The 20,223-nt window shown below is 34.8% G+C and overlaps 2 protein-coding genes across 5 annotated transcripts in view; both read right to left on the reverse strand.

Moving 5' to 3' along the window:
- Positions 1–1,839: 1,839 nt before the first annotated feature.
- LOC134238042 (N,N'-diacetylchitobiase-like) lies at positions 1,840–6,279 on the reverse strand. Its single transcript, XM_062720177.1, has 8 exons — positions 5,555–6,279; positions 5,038–5,456; positions 4,126–4,860; positions 3,600–3,843; positions 2,655–2,934; positions 2,356–2,526; positions 2,156–2,204; positions 1,840–2,018 (listed from the first exon to the last, which is right to left on the reverse strand). Exons 1-8 carry the CDS (start codon positions 5,997–5,999, stop codon positions 1,884–1,886), a joined length of 2,478 nt encoding a protein of 825 aa, XP_062576161.1. The 5' UTR covers positions 6,000–6,279; the 3' UTR covers positions 1,840–1,883.
- Positions 6,280–11,465: 5,186 nt separating this feature from the next.
- Positions 11,466–20,223, reverse strand: part of LOC134238026 (low-density lipoprotein receptor-related protein 4-like) — a 36,141-nt gene continuing 27,383 nt past the window's right edge. For all 4 annotated transcript variants that reach the window (XM_062720161.1, XM_062720162.1, XM_062720163.1 and 1 more), the window contains 12 exons: positions 18,285–18,462; positions 17,825–17,937; positions 17,557–17,662; positions 17,296–17,390; positions 16,715–16,863; positions 13,805–13,949; positions 13,231–13,347; positions 13,032–13,086; positions 12,634–12,701; positions 12,417–12,513; positions 12,171–12,333; positions 11,466–11,736 (listed from right to left, as the gene is read on the reverse strand). In XM_062720161.1, the coding sequence (XP_062576145.1) occupies positions 11,527–11,736; positions 12,171–12,333; positions 12,417–12,513; positions 12,634–12,701; positions 13,032–13,086; positions 13,231–13,347; positions 13,805–13,949; positions 16,715–16,863; positions 17,296–17,390; positions 17,557–17,662; positions 17,825–17,937; positions 18,285–18,462 (1,496 nt within the window). In that variant the 3' untranslated portion in view covers positions 11,466–11,526. The remainder of the gene's footprint in view (positions 11,737–12,170; positions 12,334–12,416; positions 12,514–12,633; positions 12,702–13,031; positions 13,087–13,230; positions 13,348–13,804; positions 13,950–16,714; positions 16,864–17,295; positions 17,391–17,556; positions 17,663–17,824; positions 17,938–18,284; positions 18,463–20,223) is intronic.

Raw genomic sequence — 20,223 nt, forward strand, 5'->3', positions numbered from 1 at the left:
TGATTGCCATTGTGAAAACATGACATATAAGGCAAAACATTGACACTGCCATTTTATTCATGTGGGAGGCGGGGGGTATCATTTAGTGAGCTTATTGCTCACAGTACCTCTAGTTTTTGAAATATTGGCAAAGAAAAAGAAATTCAAAGTCCGAGCTTGGTAAAAGGTATGTTGTGATATTTTTGTGTGACATGTCAATTGAAATAAGGCCATTACATGTTACTATAAATTGAGGGTAGATATGTAAGATTCGTCCAGGTCACATTTTAACGAAATCTTTATGCGCCCGGTTCGATAGGTCGAGGGCGCGCCATATTGCCCTGTCTGTCTGTTTGTCTGTATGTTGTTAACTTTAACATTAGCCATAACTTTTGAACCATGAAAGATAGAGACGTCATATCTGGTATACTTACTCCACTAATTGAGCTCTTTCAAATGACATGAAGGTCAATTCTGTCTGTCTGTCAACTTAACCTTTGCCTTAACTTTTGAACCATGAAAGATAGAGACTTCATATTTGGTATACTTACTCCACTAATTTAGCTCTTTAAGATACCAAGGTCATTGTATGCCCTCCTGGTCTTTAAGTACAAAAATTATTGTGTTGGATTTTACTGTTTCAATGTCTTCATAAGATTTAATTCGCTTTAATTCTCTTGAAAACTTTCTAAGATTTCTCAGTGATATCCATTCATTGGTCGCAAAGCAATGACTGATCACACTCTCAGAGAAAGCAATGTAACCATCAATAGTAGCAGAATACCATGAATGTGACATGCAATATCCAATCTTCTATTCGCACAAGCACAACATGACCTTCCAATTACCATCTGTTCAAAAGCCACCGGGGCTTTCAGAGATCGATCTAATGTACACTCAAGGGTCTCACAATAATCTCAAAGACGTTCTTGTGTGTAAAAGGTCCTAAATGGCCATTGGTAGATCAAAGAAACAATCCATGATCTCTCTTTTTTTAGTCGTTCTTTGAGAGACTACTTTAGAAATCACAGTTGAAAGACTGTTTTGCAAAAACCTTGGATACCTCTGGAAGATTCTTGAGAGTAGGGCGATGACTGGGCGACTGTTGAAAGATCTCTGAGAGATCTAGCCAACTTTGCAAAACGAAGCAATAAACCAATCATCAATCGCAAACCTCTGTATGAAAGGGATTTTAATACTATATATTTACTGCGTGGGTTTGAAGGCAACAGGTGTTTTGTCAAACCTAAGAACTCAGCTGTCTGCAAGTGACCGTGGGTCAAAGCAGACAGGGGTCAACAAAACGCACTTTCCCCAAATTAACAGTCAATGAATAATTATTATCATATATCTATTATTTTTTGTTTTGACTTGCATATATGTATCTTCCGCTCAATAAAAAGGGCTAAAACAACTGATTGTAGGCATTTTATTATTTTTTAAATCGGATTTACACATTTTTATGTCTAAACTAAACGTATAAAATTAATGCAAATCAATTTGCAATACATTAATGAATTTTCTCATGTACATGCACAAAGAGAAACACCTTAAGACATCCCCGAAGCCCCTTCCCCTACCGCGGTAAATTTGATTCAGTAAAGTTTTCTTATTTTTGTCTCATTCTTAAATTTTTGTTAGTTGAATCCACCTTATTTTCGCCATTCCTGAATCGTATATTGCAGTATAAAATAAACTCATTGAGTTCTGTGAAAACCTAAACATTGTTTAAGATATCGAACTCATTGCTTCTTAATTATGAAACATAAAAGTTAAACACACAATATAATAACACATCATACAGTAATTCTGCTAATAAACAACAGAGGTATATATCACAAAATATTTGTCATGAAGTCATTATTGTTGACACAGAACTATTTTCTTTATATAATGGCTTTGGTTTATGGTTTGGTGGTGGACGTCAGGGATACATCTATGGGTGGAACAGTGGAACCAAACTCGGGCGGTATTCCTATTCCCGGAGGAGGTGCTATAAGTCCCGCTTCTACAAGTCTCTCTAGCACATTTCTGGGCCTCTGAAAGACCAAAACCCCCAGATTGTTAGAGTTACTTCATGTAATGTGTATTTCATTAACGTCATCGTCATTTTTTTTTATGTTTTTCCGTTATCAATTTCATATTTCAAAAAAAGTTTAGTAAAAATAAAACCGACCTCTAGAACATAATTGTCTACTTTGCTGTATCTGTTATTTGCGGCGTTTCTGAAATGTAGATAGTAGAATAATCATAGTAATTTTGTTTCTTTACTGATAAAATTAACACAATCTTAAACAATTATATAAAAGCAATTCACGCATGATAAAAATATATATCTTTCCATAATGTTATACAAAAAATAAACCACACACACACCTGGTTCTATAGGCCAGTACTCTCATTTTTAGATTTGTAATGTCAGTAGCTGGCTTAATGTCCGCCCACTGGTTTTGACCTCCTTGCACTTGGGGTTGTAGATCTGGATATGCAACGTCCGTGTGTAACACGTGTTTTATGGTATTGTTTGCATCTTTGTAGGTCATATTTCTTAAAAAAATAATGATAATAATATTGTGAAAAGAATACTAGCTTGAAGACCCAACAACTCATGCATTGGCGTCCATGATTTCAAATATTTTGAAGCGGTTAACTTTAGAGTTAACCATCAACCATACCTAGCTCCTGGCGGTGGAATTCTGGGATTGACTCCATATGCTTCCAACCTCTTAAGTTCACGGTGGCCAATCATGCTAGCTACACGAGCCCAATCGGCATCACGTGCTGGAAAATCCGGTACGGGGTAGTCCTCGTTGACGTTCGTGCGGACTTTGTAGGACGATTCCCAGGGTGCTCGGTGCCAGGCTCTCTCAGCAAAAACAATCAAGCGTGGAAACAACAGCCCAAATAACTGGTCCTCCGTCCTTATTCTTGCTGTCCAAACTTGTGCCTGCATTCCTGTAAAAAGCAACCTTCTGTTGTGATCAAGTTTATTTTATCGGTTGAAAAAGAGAGAAACACCAACAAAGTAACATGTTTTAGCAATTTTTAATGTATTATAATTTCTAGTAGTTTGGGTTTAATTACGATTTACTATTTTGGGGCATTGTGTTAGTCTCACTTGCATTGGTATTTGTTAAGCTGTCTGACGATGATCAATCCAAATGTCTATTCGTCTGTCCGAGATCTTTTTTTAATTATTTTTAAAAAAGCTACTTTTGAAGTAGCATTTAGAAGCAATCAAAAAAGATTTGACAGACAAAAAAGACGGACAAAGATAATCGGTGATGGATATGGATAGGACTTATGCTAAGATTGAGAGCAGATAACCAAGACAAAACAACTTTACCATTAACACTTAATAGAGGAGACAACCATAGGAACTTGCAGAAAGGGAAAGAAAGACAACTTTGTTGAGATCATGGTATGAAACCGCTAAAAGTACAGAGAGGACTGGAACACTGAAGACAAAAGTTAATTTGCCATAGAGAAAACTGGGGATTTTGAGAAAACTAACAAAAAAGTAGAGAAAAAATACCGTAATGGTGAATCCAAAAATCTGGCAGAATTGGTTACTGTATTTATGTGGAAGGCAAAGTGAAAACACTTTTGCCAAAACTTACCTGTAACATTCTGTGGCTGTTTAGCTTCTAAGCAGTTGCTATCGTCTATACATCCATATGGAGCAAATGGCATTTTACCAAAGGTGAATTCATCGGGTATTAGGTTACAGCAGCGATGCTCAGGAAGATAAGAGAACACTCGAAGAGGATCAATGAATCGGATAGCCCAATAATCCCCGGGGCTTTCTGGGTCCGCCTCAGGAGCGTGATCAAAACTCAGGAAATCTGACTGCGACAAGATGACCTGAAGGGAAAATAAAAAATATTCTTTAATCCCCTACAAAAAATATATTAGTGAAGATTAACATCATTGCTAACAATTCTGAAGCCCTGACAGATATTTTAAGGGACTGTTTCATAGTACATCGAAGTATAGTAAAATAGTAACTCCAAGCAAAAAAAAAAAAAGGCAAATTAAATTTTGATATGTCTGTACGTTTACTGCCTTAAACTTTTAAATGATTTTATAGAATACGGTAGATCTTTCTACAAAGAAGTTATTTTTGAAGAAGACATGAACCTTTACCTTGTAGCCATTATTAGTAAGAGCAGTCGCTCTCTGAATGAAAACATCGTTTTGTGAATTCCTTGTATGAACGGTTATTTCCAAATTTTCTGGGTATCGATTGACATCAAAAGGAACCAAGGGCCCCCCTCTAGGATCTGTCGTGGGCCATGCCATAAAGAACTCCTCAAATCCAGAAAGGTTAACTCCATTATCAGCAGCAATCTTGGCAATCTGTGTCGTAAAGTTCACTTTGATACGCATGAATGGATCAGGCCCATCGTAAGTAAGGTTCTTGCAATAGGAGGAATTCAACCATGCAGCAGCCGGGGAATCATCTCCTCCAATATTGACACGCTCCAGTGGCACCTTAGCCTCATTATGATACGATTTGATTTCTTTCAAAACGGTATCAAAAAATTTGAAAGTTGACGGCATGCATGGATTTATGGCAGAATCATCAAACAACGTGTCTGTAAGATAAACGTGTTCGGTTTGTACGTCATGGAGATTGTAATCGGTGGTGTTCGTTCTTCTGGAGTATTCGTTCATTGCAATAACTGCAGCACGAGCACGGCCAGCTATGTTGATGCTAGGGATGATTTCAATGTTACGGTCTCGAGCTGCTTTAAGAATATCTTGATAGTCTTTTTTCGTGAAATATCCAGACCCAATACCGCTGCCGCTCGGGTTTGAACCCAACTGGGAAAACAGACAAGTCCTCTCTTGCAAGTCATGACAACGTTTTCCTCCAATCTGCAATGACATAAAAAAGTGTTTTATATTCTTTGAAAAATGTTACACAGAAGCAACCAATACAATACAAAAATATAAAAGCCCACCGCGGTATCTTTACTATATATATGTTTGCATATTTGTTACCTATTTTTTGAAATCATCTATAACTGAACAATAAAGGAGTCAAAACATCACCTTGGCTAACTCCGGAAGTGCCTCGATGTCCAAACGCCAACCTTCATCGTCCGCCAGATTCAGTTGGAGTTTGTTCAGTTTGAATAAAGCCATTACTTCTAACAACTTAATAATGGTGGATTTTGGAAAGAAATTCCTGGCAACATCAAACAAGAGTCCTCTGTGGTTAAATCGGGGTTCGTCTGTAATTGTCATGGTGGGAATGGTACCTCCGAAGGCCAGCAAGCTGAACAGTGATTGGATTCCGTTAAACACGCCACCCACGGAGTTCCCTAATATGTCTACCCTATCTGGTTTAGAAGTAATTTTTAAGGTATATCCCTCGGGATTTTCTTTCGTTGCGTTTTTCTTTATTCTGAGTTGTATGACTCTGTTTGAGGTGGGTTTTAGATTCCTGATTTTGGATCCCTTTATAGACTCTGCAAAAAAAAAACGACAGAAATGAAAATTAAAAAGTAAAAGTTTGATTAATGGTTTAGCATTCAACTACATCCACCATTTTTAGATTATCTCTTACTTTGTATGTACTTGGCGACTCCGGATAGGCTTCTGAAACGATCCCTGTCTATTCTCCATTTCTTGTCAATAGTAACGGTTTCATTTCCAAGCGTCTGCTTTACTGGGGTGGGTAGAATGGACGTTTTGATGGATTCAAGGTCAGTGAAATTGTATCCCCGGTAACGTTCGAATGGTGAGGGTGGTATACCCATCACATCGTTCGGTATTCCCCTCATGAACTCAACAAAAGTTGTGTGAGGGGCGACGAATGTTGCATCAGGACTTTTGGTATTTTCAATAATTTGCTGATGTGTGCCATTTGACAGATACCAGTTTGGAAAGATGTCATATCGGGATATAGCCCAGTTGGAAGCCAGGAACGAAATATTTCGGAGCTCTCCTGGTTGCAATGGTAGGTTCTGAAAAACTTTGTTGTCACCATTGTATGGGTCAAATTTGAACATGCAACCTTTAACATGCGTCAGAGTTATATTCCCAGAAAGAATCAGGCCTCCTCCAATATACTGGTTTATCGTGGCGTTGTAGTATACAGGTTGAATAAGGGTGTGGTGACAGAAATAGATGCTCCAGTTTGCGGCAGGAATTGGTGTCGTACCAACATTCTCTAGAGTTACGTTAGCAAAATAAGTTACAGTTGCGTACGGCGTGAGTACCCCATTTCTTACTACGTCATATGTTATTTTTAGATCTTTGGCAATCCTGTCAATATCTACACACCAAACTTTTCCTGAAATAATAAAAAGGTATTTTGCAAAATTGTTATGTAAGTTGGGTACATATTTTATTTCACTGAAAATTATTCCTAGATTCCTCTGACTTTTTACCCTTTAACAAATAATTCTGAGACAGCGACCATCAGAATTTCGGAGCGTTACATAGATCTGATTTTCGGGAAGGGTGTATTCAAACGGAAAACTTAACTGTACACATTTTTGCGCGTAGAGGCTGAACTTGTCTTTTGTCCCAAGTTTCAGTTTTTTCACGAAGTATATATTTTTTTTATTTTTACACTGCTCTAATAAACACAATCACCAAAAAGAAATATCAAATTCATTTATCAATAATTTTCTTAAATCTTGTTTGACCTTAATTTCTTTTCTCATACTGTGTCGTTTAATCATCATTAATTATTTTTTTTAATTATTAAAATCATGGTTAAAGCAATACGATAGTACTTCTAAGAATATCAAGTAAAATGTATTCCAGGCAGCAATAAAATCAGATTTTATATTAAGCCTGTGGCATATTTCGTCGAAACAATTATTTTGGACAATAATTATATCATAATTAACAAACAAGAATTAGTATGTCCTCAGGATAGTTGTAAACGTCTGTATCAGACTGTTTTGTAATTAGGCTGTCTCTCTTAATCACCTAATAATAATTACATACAAATTGTAACAACATTTTTACTATCAGATGACGTGACGTACTGACAGTATTGATCTTAGTCTTTAGTTTATCGTGGTAACCAAAAAACGACGTCGCTTCGAACACTCTTGAGCACCGTTGGTCTTTTGTGGGATTTTTAACTTCTAACTCTTGCGATAGTCAAGTTTTTTTTTTTTAAGTTTTCATATCTCAATATTTATTTAACCAATGAAGTAGGACCTGTTCTTCCAAAAAATATACACGAGGAAGTCCCATCCTCGGCTTCTGAAAATCAGGAGTTGAGAAATTGAAAATCCTCACAAAATTGTCTCTGAATTTTCAAAGTATAATAGGGAAACTATAAAATCTCAAATATTATTTTAGGTAATGTAAATAATGGGACTCGATATGCATTTTTTAATCAAATAATATTGATCACCAAATATATTTTAGATCGTAGATATTCAGGCATTTGGAAAAGATTTTTTTAAATAAATATGTTTATGCTCCTTTAGTTCCATAAGTCCGTTTCTATGTTTTCAGAAAACCTTGAATCATATTAAGTTGCATGAAATGAAAATTGTTGCAAGAAAATATTTCAAATTCAAGCTTCATTTTGAGAATTTTTAAAATCAATAATTTTGAGAGTTATCATTCCTGACTGAGGAGCGGATATCCTTAACTAGAGCAAACAACCCCCTCCCCTCTAAAATAAATCCAAATAGGGCCTTGCTTATGTTCCCAAGTTTTAAAACCCTCTTAATTTAAAACTGACTGCTAAACATGCGATTTTTCCTAAATATACGACTGAAATACGACTACTTATTAACAATACATTTAAAAGAGTTTAAATATGTTTAAATTTTTATTTACCAAACATATAGCGCCTCGTACTTCAGTAGTATTTCTAGCACTGTGTATTTTTATTTATAAGCAATTTTTTCGTGTCAGGAAGTCAGAAGACGAATAAGACAGAGGATGTCGTAAAATGTCCATTTTATCGTTAACCTCTCTTTAATTTGTCACGTTTGGTTCCCTCTATTCCGTTAACTGAATAGTCTTATCGTATTATTCTTTTCTTTTCTTCCTATTATTCTTTTTCTGGGAAAATTATTTTAAAAAAATTATAAATTCAAATTTCTCGTTCATTTGGATTGATTTTTACAGTAATTAAGTTAATATTAATTTATCTTTTATGCATGTATTTAACTATCGACTGTTAGTTCGTGAGGCTAAAAAAAATAGAAAGGACTGAAATTACAGTGTTTTTTTTTTGTTAAAGTGCGTCGGTCACTTCTTATGTTGACTTAAATGAATTTGGCGATCAATTATCAATGTAAATTTTGATTTAAACGATTTAATGAAAATTATTTTATAGATAAATAATAATAAAGATGCACTCCACATGCGTCAGCATTGTTGTAAACTTAAAAGTAATATTTCGGTCATAAAACAAATATTTCAACAAATTTTTAGCACAAAATCATGTGTAAAAATCATGTGTATATACCATGTAACATCAACACTGGGCGTGTGCAAAGTACTCTTTCAAAAGTCTGCCATCAATTAAAATATATGAATTCTTTTAATAAATAAATTTGTATATATGTAGACAAAATTCTTACCCCCATCAATAAGCAATACAAATGCCAGAATCCTTGCCAAGAAACGGAGGATCATATTGACTTTGCCAAAATGACGGCCCTATGTTGACCAAAGAACTTAAGTCAGCGAGGTGACCCTTGACCTTAGGCGCTCTATCAGAAATTGATATGAATGAGAGAATTTTATGACGGTGCTTGGTCCACTGGACCTTATGACGTCTGGACAAGTATACATGTTCTGGATAGTTGAACATTTGACGTCACCATGATGCACAAAGTTTTACATAAGTAAAAGACGATGTATGTATATGCTTAATTGTCGAAGCTTATCCACTCTGTGATGCCTCGTTTATCCCTTACTACAAAGTATCGAATGAATGAAACAACAAACGGTGGGAATTTCTTTCTAAACAGCTTTGCACGTGAAAAAAAACTTAATGGGATTTTTTTTTATACAAGTATTGTGCACGTTGCGATTCTTTTATGTGTTAAATTTTTCCTAAGGGCAAAAACTGGTGGTGCTTCGAGTAAAATGTGTAAAATTAACATGTTTCATTCTATATTCCTTCATATTTCAAGGACATTTGCATAGACTGGATCTACATGAATATTTATCGCTTTTTATAAGCCGACAAGGATCTCTCTCTCTCTCTCTCTCTCTCTCTCTCAATAAAATGACTGGTCAATATACAGAAGACTTTCAAGAATAAATTTGCCTTTAAAAAACGCTTTTCCACTTTAACTGGTTAAAATATAGCTGCAGATTTGTAGCTTATGGTTTTATAATTATATTTGTCTTTGACCATAAGGCTACAGTTCCCGTAATGCAAAAAATGTGTAAAATTAACATGAATTTCTCACTTTCTATCAACTACCTTACATATTTCACATTCTGTAGACATTGTGTATTTTATCCACCTCCCAACCATTTATAGGCCTAGTTGTCTCTACAGGCAATAAACTCGCTTGAAGTGAATTTTCAGAAAACTAACATATAATTTTAATCAAGCGAGTTTATCTCTCTCTCTCTAGTTAAATAATGTGCCTAGAATTAGGGAGTGAAAGGCAGATTATTGACCGATGCTGGAAAGTGGAGAAATTCTCCCCAAAAGTGCGCAAAAAATATTGCGCCATAAATTGCACCTTTTTTGCCTTACGGGATCTGTAGCGTTATGGTCAAAGACAAAAATATAAAACCATAACGCTACAGATCTGCAGCTAGTTAAAATATAGCTCATATTATCAGTAACACCAAATAGGCTAATGTTCATTCTTGAATATTCATATTAAATTCTGACAGTGGTAATACCATATTGAACACTTTGTAGCAACTTTTGAAAAAAAAAAACCCTTCTTTTGTTATTATTCAATTAAAAAAAAAAATTGAAGTATACTGTAATTTCACAAAATCACATAGAAAAACTTTTTTTTCTAAATAAAGTGTTACAACTGTTGTGTGAACCAGACACAGAGAAACCTGATTAATCTGACATGCTCCAAGATAGAAACTTTGTGTCGGAATAGAGGGGGGTGTTGGGTCGCACAGGGAAAGGAACATTGAAAACAAAGGTCACAATTCACAGTGAAACGGATTGCAAGAGTGTCAGATTAAATACATAATTTTCACTGTATAATTATTGATAAATCAACTCTGCTAATTGCAGACAAGACAGAAACCCAGTTTTCTCTTTAAAATGGTTTCTTTATTTCAATGTCGTAATAAATACATGTAAAATAATAAAAACATTAATAAAATTTTTACCCATATTTTTTTAAAGATCTAAGTACTATCTAGAAAAGTCTTATTGTAAAAAAAAATTAGTACAATACATGTATATTGCAATGTTATCTCAATAAAGCCATAAAAATATTGCAATACATCAAAATATGACGATGATCATGGCAATATCAATCTTTAGTTATTAAACTATAACTCGATACTCTTAATACTACATGGCTAGCAGTAAATTAACAATTCAACAGATCATTTAAATATGCATTAAAATATCAGATACATATATTGTATGACATGGCTTCGAAAATGTCTAAAGCTGCCTGAGCCCTCATACTTTTAAAAACATTGATTTATATACACAAATTTTCACAAATGTAGCACCAAATTTAAATCACAAGAGAATAACTGTCCCAAATTTGACACTTCATGATGAGCAAACCCCCATTTTAATGTGGATTTCAGCAGGTCAAACAAACACCAGGGGACTTTTCATTACAAAACAAATGTACAAATGGGGACAATAATAGTAAAAAACAATGATAACATGACTTCAAAAACACAAGTTCATGTATTTGTGCAGTAACTCCACAGAAATGAAAAATGTTTGTGCATTGGGCTTTGTTTCACACATTCAGTGAAATGATTTTAATGAGTATGGAAGCTCTGTATTGCCACAACAGACTCCATTTGATGAAGCAGACCTGTTTACCCATTTCGTTGTTTTTCAGTAATTTTGATGAAATTTTTCCGTGAGATTTGGCATTTACCAGTGAGATTTCATTTTTTATTGATTTTACATATATCTAAAGTGAAGGACGAAAGACTGTTTTTCTGATTACTAAGTCCCTGGCATGGCAGAGTGGTTAGAGCATCTGCTCTAGAGTCGCGAAGTAACGACGCAGAGGGTACTGGCACGGAAAAGATCCCTCCTCGCTCAATGGCCCGAGTAGAGGACATTTGCAGTTCACCATCGGCAAGTGGTGGCGTTTCCATATTAGTGAAAGATTCTCGAGAGGGACGTTAAACAACGTACAATCAATCAATTTTATTATTAAAACAAAATTGACGAACACTTTTACTGCTAAATTCCGAACAAATGTATTTCCGTAATTTTATAACATCATAACATGAGATGCATTTTGTACTAAAAAACCGTATAAAATACGGCGAAATCGTGAGAGTAAACAGGTCTGTGAAGAAGAAACAAATGTCTACACCCGTTATAAGTTGTCTACACAATGTAAATACCAAACATCAGTGCTATGTATCCACTTGTTTATATGGAACACTGTTTTTGGACTTGTTCACATCTTTGACAGTCTTTGGTTTAAATATCTTTTTGTTGATCACCCTCTCTGGACAATGTTGGGAGTGGTCAGCAGTGTGGGTGTCCACCTGCGTAACCAGGGCAGCCTTCTCTGAATTAACTATACCCTTATCTTTGGTAGGTAAAACAAAGGACACTTTCTCCTGTCAATCAAAAAAATAATTCAGAAAATATTACACATACATAATGACACTTGCATATAAATCATGAAATTTGTTTTCTTTACATAAATAAAAATGCTTTTTTGCTGTTGCAAATTGACCCAAAAGCCATGCTTTGAGAAATTTCATCAGGTATATATATGTGTATATACATGTATAATACTACATAATACTATGCAGTTTAATGTGGGTTCTTTCTATTTTATTTTTTCCTTAACATTGACAGTTTATATGTGGATGTACAGTGTACCTAAATATTCATGAGTCATTGAAAGACAACCCTCAATTAAACATATTTTAATACATGCAAACAAGCACTACATATTTCTTTGAGAATGAAAGTTTCTTTAGGGCTTTGGATTATTTGAGTATAATACTGTTTTCTACATCCCTTTAGAAAAGTAACTGATACTGACCTTCTTTTTATTAGCTTTAAATATTTTCCACTCCTGTGACCCGGATAAGGAATTTTTATCTATGTTGATGGTCTCTGTACTAGTTTTCTGGTAAGTGGGGTTAGCAAAGGTCAAAGATGACAGTTCATCATTCTCAACCCTGTAAGTCTGCCTCTTTTTCTTCCTACAAAATCAATAATTATAATTGTTATACATTCTGCATTTGTTCTTAAAGTAAATATGATGAATATTCAATCTGTAGCATACCTCTGTCTGACTTTGAAGACTACAATGATAATGAGTATGGCTAAGATCACAATTCCAATTCCTAAACCAATCATGGCCTTCTTTGTTCCTGCTTGTTCTGTAGAACATAAATTTCACATTATTTACCACCAAGTAAACATACTTGTATGAATTAATTGTTGAGCTTCTAGTATTTGAAGATAATGTGTGTGATATTTCTCTGGTTATCCAAACTTACCCCCAGTACTTGAGACTGAAGGAGAAGGGGTTTCACACAGACCTCTGGCTGAATCCTCAGCACTACAACTATGCAAAAAACAAAAAATCATTTTATAGTGAGAAAGTTAACAGGATGTCTGCAAAATATATATCAGTACATTTTATATACAATATCAGGAAATATGCTCTGAAAAAAATCTAAGCAAATTGATCATGTCTAAGTCAAATATACTTCTTGTTACATGTTACACATAAGCAAGAAACCTGATACATGACTTGCTCTTACTAGCCCTGAAGTGCCGTCATGAAAATACAGATCAGTACATGATAAAATTATTAAGTTTAAAGTCATTGTTTAGCATTTTTATCATACAAATTATATGTAAATTATCTAAAAGAAAATTTAATATAGCTTACCCTTCTGCATTATCATGGATGCTGTTCTTTTTTATAGTTTCCCCTTTGTAAGGCACTGTCAAAAGCATAGAAATAAAATGATAGAATCATGATACAAAATCCATGGAAGGAACACTTCATTACAAACTACATAACATTCTGAATTAATCCAAGCACTGGTCTAACTAGGATTGTACTACACTATAAGACAATGACATACCTGTGACACAGGGCCACTTCGGGTCTTGTTTGTCGGGACAGGCACATCGGAATCCGTCACCTCGAGCCAAACACAAGTGAGAACAACCACCATTTCTCAAATAACACCCATTTTTACCTAAAAGTACAAGATTGCAAAAATAATCTTCTTTTCAATATGGTGCTCTGAAAAAACTATGTCCATACAAAATGTAATAACCCACTACACAAAGGACAAATCCCTTCACATTGGGAAATCCACAAAATTTTGATAAAAATTCACAGGTCTACTGACAGAATTGTATTTTAACTATCAATATGAGCATATTAGCTTAGAACTTTCTACAGTTATTTCTCAAAAAACAGAAACAGAAGCTACATCCATGAGCATTTAAAACCATCACCCCAGCAATGATTTTGAACTGGTGCAAATATGAACATTTTACACCAAGCCATTCTACAGACCTCAAATTTCTTATGTACAAACCCATATGGAACCTATCGACAGATGAACATGGACCACTCCTCCTTCCCTCCTGCCCCTCACCACCACTTCAATGAATACCCAATGTTCTAATTCCTGTATTTATACTCACCCTTCTGCCTGTCTGGGGCCACAAACTCGATGTCCATCAGTCCCTCCAGGTTCTTAGAGATGACCGTCCGGTCTAACCCAGTCATTTTACTGGCTCTCTCTATCTGCTCTGTCTGCCAGTCAGTCCAGTAGATGTACTGGTCATACTAAAATTAATACAGAAGAATTATGACAGAAAACTTGCATCTATTTTTAAAATATCTGTTTTTGCTAGATTAAAAACATTTCAGTGGTTGGCATCTGGAATATTACACATCTCAATGTTTCATCAAATATTTTTCATGTGTTTCAAACAAGTTTTACTTGGTTTGTCTTGAAAGATTTTAAAGACTGCAAATGCAGTCTCCTGTCTTTATTTGATTCAGGTATACCCGGTAGAAAAGAAGGACTCCAAAATTTCAAATATACTAGAACACCCAAACATATTGTCCACTTTTTAGTTACAAGTACCCACGTAACTTTCTTCTCAAACATCTATAACCTTATAAATACTTGTGCATGTACTGTATAGGGGATTAACTTCACGGGTTGTAATTTTCACGTTTTTCTCCCATCTGACACGATCGCGGTTTCTTGAAATCGCGGAATAGGTATATAATAGATGTAACCTCCCTTGTCTATATCCGTTTAATCCATATCATAGCTACATGTAAACGACATTTTCAGCATTATGTCTTTATTTCACGAACAACAGGGTAGGTTAATATAAAATTGTTAGACTTAATAAACAAGAGGCCCAGGGGCCACAGCGCTCACCTGAGCACATCAGCTAAGAAAAAACACATCAGATCAGAACTGAAAGTTAATTTAATTTGGGGGGGGGGGGGGCTTGAATTTTAACCCCCAAGGGGATCATAATTTGACCGAACTTGAATCTTCATTACCTGAGGATGATTCCATACAAATATTACTAATTCTGGCTTTGAAGTACTTGAAAAGAAGATTTAAAAAGGTTTCCCTATATATTTCTATGTAAAACTTTGGTCGGCCATTTTGGCCAGACCCTTACCCCGGGGTCATGACTTGAACAAACTTGAATCTACACTACCTGAGGATAATTTCACATGAGTTTCATCTTTCCTGTTTCAATGGTTCTTGAGAAGAAGATTTTTTAAGATTTTTCCTATATATTCCTATGTAAAACTTTGATCGGCCATTTTGGCCCCGCCCTACCCCCGGGGGTCATGACTTGAACTTGAATCTACACTACCTGAAGATAATTTCAAATGAGTTTCATTTTTCCTGTTTCAATGGTTCTTGAGAAGAAGATTTTTAAAGATTTTTCCTATATATTCCTATGTAAAACTTTGATCGGCCATTTTGGCCCCGCCCTATCCCCGGGGGTCATGACTTGAACAAACTTGAATCTACACTACCTGAGGATCATACCACATGAGTTTCATCTTTCCTGGCCCAGTGGTTCTTGAGAAGAAGAATTTTAAAGAAAATTCCTAAATAGTTGGAGTTAAAATTTTGTTTACCCATTTTGGCCCCGCCCTACCCCCGGGGATCATGACTTGAACAAACTTGAATCTACACTACCTGAGGATCATACCACGTGAGTTTCATCTTTCCTGGCCCAGTGGTTCTTGAGAAGAAGAATTTTAAAGATTTTTCCTATATAGTCCTATGTAAAACTTTGATCGGCCATTTTGGCCCCGCCCTACCCCCGGGGGTCATGACTTGAACAAACTTGAATCTACTCTACCTGAGGATGATTCCACATGAGTTTCATCTTTCCTGGCCCAGTGGTTCTTGAGGAGAAGATTTTTTAAAAATGCCAATAATTTTTCTCTTATTCATGACGTGGCCCTTCATTTGAACAAACTTGAATCCCCTTCACCCAAGGATACTTTGTGCCAAGTTTGGTTGAAATTGGCCTAGTGGTTCTTGAGAAGAAGATGAAAATGTGAAAAGTTTACGACAACGACGACAACGACGACGACAGACGACGGACAAATTTTGATCAGAAAAGCTCACTTGAGCCTTCGGCTCAGGTGAGCTAATAATTAATAAACACAAGTGCAATTATTAAAAGTCCTTCACTCTAAACGTCAAATGACTTTCCTATATGCTATTACGATGAGTGCATAAGCACCCAAGATCTTCAATACAACGCGGCGAAAAACCACTGGACGGAAATAAATGTATTTATGTAGTTCTACGAAATAATTCCTTCCACATCTTCAGTAAGTTCGACATTTATTTGAATGATTTTTTTTTAAAGCCAAAATGTCGATAAAAACTACATGAACTAATATGCATATGATACTGCAGGTAACAAATTCACGTGGTAACATTAGTTACGCACGGGTAATCAAAACCCATGGCCCACATGTTTTGATTGATGAAACATCTGGCGTTGGCTATTAAAACAGCTTTTGAACAAATACAAGTTATTATCTGCCGATTTTAATTAAAGTAAAGCGTGATAATTAAAATAATTGAATGACAGTACTACTTGTAATTACTGAAATGACCATGTACTGCGCGTACACCTATATCAAATTTCCAAATAAAACATAAGGATTATTGAAAATTTATTCACTGTTTCTTGAATTCACGGATTTATAAAAACCGTGAATATAGCAAATATTAACAATGCGAGTTATTTTCCCCCTATACAGTATTTCAATTATGAATATCATATAGGTAAAATAAAATATAAGTATTATTTTTTTGTAATTACTATGAAATCATTAATTTTTGTGTGGGTTTAATTTTCGTTGTTTTCAAGGTATAGAGAGACCCACGAATTTATTACCACCACGAAATGTAAAATTTGATATGTATTACTACTACACATTTTTCCAACCACGAAATTAAATCTCAATATTTTTTCCTCAAACCTCGAAAATTTGACACCTCAAAAATATGTGATCTTACGCTATTCCCACAATCTAAAACTTACCACAGCCAAACCAAATGGATGAATGACATCGCTGATCAGTTTAACTCTGTGGTGACCGTTAAAATCTGAGGTTTCTATTTTATCTAATTTGGCATCTACCCAGTAGAGTCTCTGCATTGTATAATCAATAGAAAGTCCATTGGGATACCCTGTCAAGAAAGAATTAATCGTAAATTAAGATATACTGTAAGTATCTTTTTGTATGTATAAAAGGAAACAATTCTCTGTTCACTACAGTGATATCTTCTAAAGCAAAATAAAACATCTGACAACTGACTGAGACGAACCAGTTACCTAGAATACTGAGTAAGTGTTAACTGATTAGACCTGCATATCACAATAGTTTCGAAATACATGTACATTAATTTCCCTAGATAATTATCAACTCTTTATTTGTGAGACAAAATTTCCACACATAGTGGTTAATCCTCTAAATAATCTTATACTAAAATATGCAAGAAATAAACTTTAACGGGCACACTATCTCGTTTAATTACATGAAAATAAAACTCACATGAATTAAAGTGATTTACAGTAATTAGATGTCTTCAATACCTAGTTAAGCATAAACTATGACTTACCTAGGCCAGTGTTTACAATGACTTTTCTGTTAGTTCCATCCATAAATGATTTCTCAATCTTTGGTTTGTGTCCCCAGTCTGTCCAGAACATCCAACTAGATTTAATAAAAAAAGAAATAGAACAATTCTTTCAAAATAAAGGTCCTTTAAAGCTGTTTAAGTTATCTGGATAAACAGATCAGAATGTGGGTATGTCTTCATAAAATGTACTCAGCTGACAGGTACTCCAAATTTCATTCACCGTGTAGGCAGATAACTTACCCTTTATTGGGGTACAGAGTTATGGCTCTTGGTTCATCCAGCTTTTCATTAATAATGGTTTTTCTGTTTCTCCCATCCAACCAGGCAACTTCTATCCTGTCACGACCTGCAAGGCAAGAAAACACTTTCATAAGATCATTGTTGAATAATATATTCCTCATGTCACTGTAAATTCTTCTAACATTGTAATTTATTTAGACTTTCTATTACAGTTAGGCTTGGATTTTCACTTTTGACTTTTTTCCCCTCTATGTTATTTTGTACACACCTGTGTCTGTCCAGTACAGATTTCTGCCTATCCAGTCTACAGCCAGACCATCTGTTGTCTCTAGATTGGACGACACAATTACTTCAGACTGACTGCCATCAAAGTTTGCCCGTCTAAAATTAAAATCAATATTTATTTGTTATCATTACCTATGAGATCCTAAAGATTATCAAAAATATGCCCAAGAGAATGGAAAGTTTGCTAAAACTTTATCATATACTGACATCATAATCATTGAGAAGTTGATTTTCTTTTCATGTTAATGCTAGTTCCTGTAAAATTGCATTTTTGTATCTACTGTATGTAAAATATAGATCCCTTCTGAAGTCAAAAATATATCATTTAAGACTTTCATAAATAAGTCCATACAGACAAGCATTAGTAGTTACACTTCATTCTCATACTATATGAAAAGTGGAAAATTAATATAGAAATTTCAGAATCAGAGTTTTCCACATACTTGATGACATCTTGGTGAACATCTGTGTAGAATATCTTTTTATCCCTGTTATCGTAATCTAGAGCTATTACATTATGCAGATCCTTGAGGGGTAAGAAGACATCAGTTGTGTCGTTTGTATCAAACGAAATCCTCCGCACACTTCCTCTACTGGCAAACAGCAGGAACTTCTCCGGAACTGAAAATACATGTAGACATTCGCTCCATACTATAATGTATGTTGTAGAAAAACAAGAGGCCCACGGGCCTTATAAGTCACCTGAGTATCACGTAACAACTTTCCAGCAACTGTATTTGGTTCGTGTTTTAATCCAAAAGCCATGAAATTCACAAATTTTGAAAGAGGAACCATTGCTTATCAAAGGGCAGATTTCAAAGCATTAATTTATTTTTAGTCAAAGTACCCCCCTGGTACCCCTGACCCAGCAGCCCTGAAATTATCTATTTTGAAAGAGGCCTCTTTCTTCATTATAAGGCCAGCATTTACATGTATTTTACGTTTAGGTTTATTTATGAACATGAGAATAAAAAAGTCCCGAAGGAGAAGGAAATAAAAAAAAATTTTGATAAATCAATTATTAACATTTGTACATTCTTTTTTTATGCTATCCTAATAGGCTCCTTACCACTGGACACATAATGCTTATAAATAGGAAAGTAGAACATTTATAATTGCTTATTTCATCATCTGCCAGTTTGGGCCAGTTATATAAATTTTGTGATGTTGATCAAAATATATTTTAAAAAATCAATTCTTTTAAAGTCTTTCAATATATCTTCATTTTTTTTAATATGTGTTAGATGAATGTGTAGACATTGTTCTAAAATTTACTTGATGCCTAAAATTATAATTCCTATCATAAAACAGACAGGGAGTATTGGGGAGTAGGGTCAACATTTTTTCAATTAAGTGGAAAATAATTTTTCTGGCTGATACAAATGATACTACATCACATGCCTGTATATATTTGTATATTCTTGCCTTTTAATAGTTGAATTTTTTTTTATTTCTTCAGGTTATTGTTTATTTCTTCCTCAAATGGACCTAACTTCTCCCGTAGTTTTATTCATTACATCTGATGCATAAGAAACCCTTTTCTGAAGAATGATGCTTAGACTGTAAGCTATAACAGAGACCTAAACAATGTCGCTGGCAATATGCAATAGCTACCACGGGCAGTTTAAAACCTGGGGGAGGAAAATAATTTACAGTTACTTTTGAAACCAATACATAATTAACTCACCAGCATGTCATTGTGCTACAAAGTCGTCAGCATTTTATTTGTCCTTTGAACGGGTGAAACGTTTTGAATGGCACTCTTATCAATGAATTTTACACTAAACCAAGCTATCTTCTCAGATCTAGCTTTATTTACCCGCCATTTCATCGTAAAACCGGAAGTGCGAGTTTGTAAATTTGAAATCTCGACCCCGACTCAAATTTGACATTGGAAAGAAAAAAAATTGTTTTATTTTTTTCTGAAAATTCAAAACCTTGAGCGGAGGGTTTGTAAAACTGAAAATAAAATAAATCCTGGCCTTAAATATTTAATTAGATCATTAGCATATTAACCAGGAGCAAAGGATAAGATGTTCAAAGAATTCATGAATTTCACTATATAATCATTAGAGCCCCACCCTAAAACAAGAACCCCTGACCCTGGGGCCATAAAATTCACAATTTTGGTAGAGGCACTCTTGCTTATCAGAACTATGTACTTAGTTAGTTTATTTAATACCCAGGAGCAGAGAAGAAGATTTTCAAAGAATTCATGAATTTTCACTATATAATCAATAGAGCCCCGTCCTAACACCAGAACCCCTGACCCTGGGGCCATAAAATTCACAATTTTGGTAGAGGCACTCTTGCTCATCATAACTATGTACTTAGTTGGTTTATTTAATACCCAGGAGCAGAGAAGAAGATTTTCAAAGAAAT

Source organism: Saccostrea cucullata, unplaced genomic scaffold, assembly GCF_032062105.1.
Source record: "Saccostrea cucullata isolate Sc308-1 unplaced genomic scaffold, CSIRO_AGI_Scuc_v1 ctg40, whole genome shotgun sequence".
NCBI classification, from domain to species: domain Eukaryota; kingdom Metazoa; phylum Mollusca; class Bivalvia; order Ostreida; family Ostreidae; genus Saccostrea; species Saccostrea cuccullata.

Coding starts and splice junctions, on each gene's coding strand:
- LOC134238042 (XM_062720177.1), bottom strand. CDS start 5,999: ATGTTCAAATTTGACCCATACAATGGTGACAACAAAGTTTTTCAGAAC. Junction 5,457..5,554: donor AGTCGCCAAGTACATACAAA/GTAAGAGATAAT, acceptor TTTTTTTTGCAG/AGTCTATAAAGGGATCCAAA. Junction 2,019..2,155: donor TAGACAATTATGTTCTAGAG/GTCGGTTTTATT, acceptor TTGGTCTTTCAG/AGGCCCAGAAATGTGCTAGA.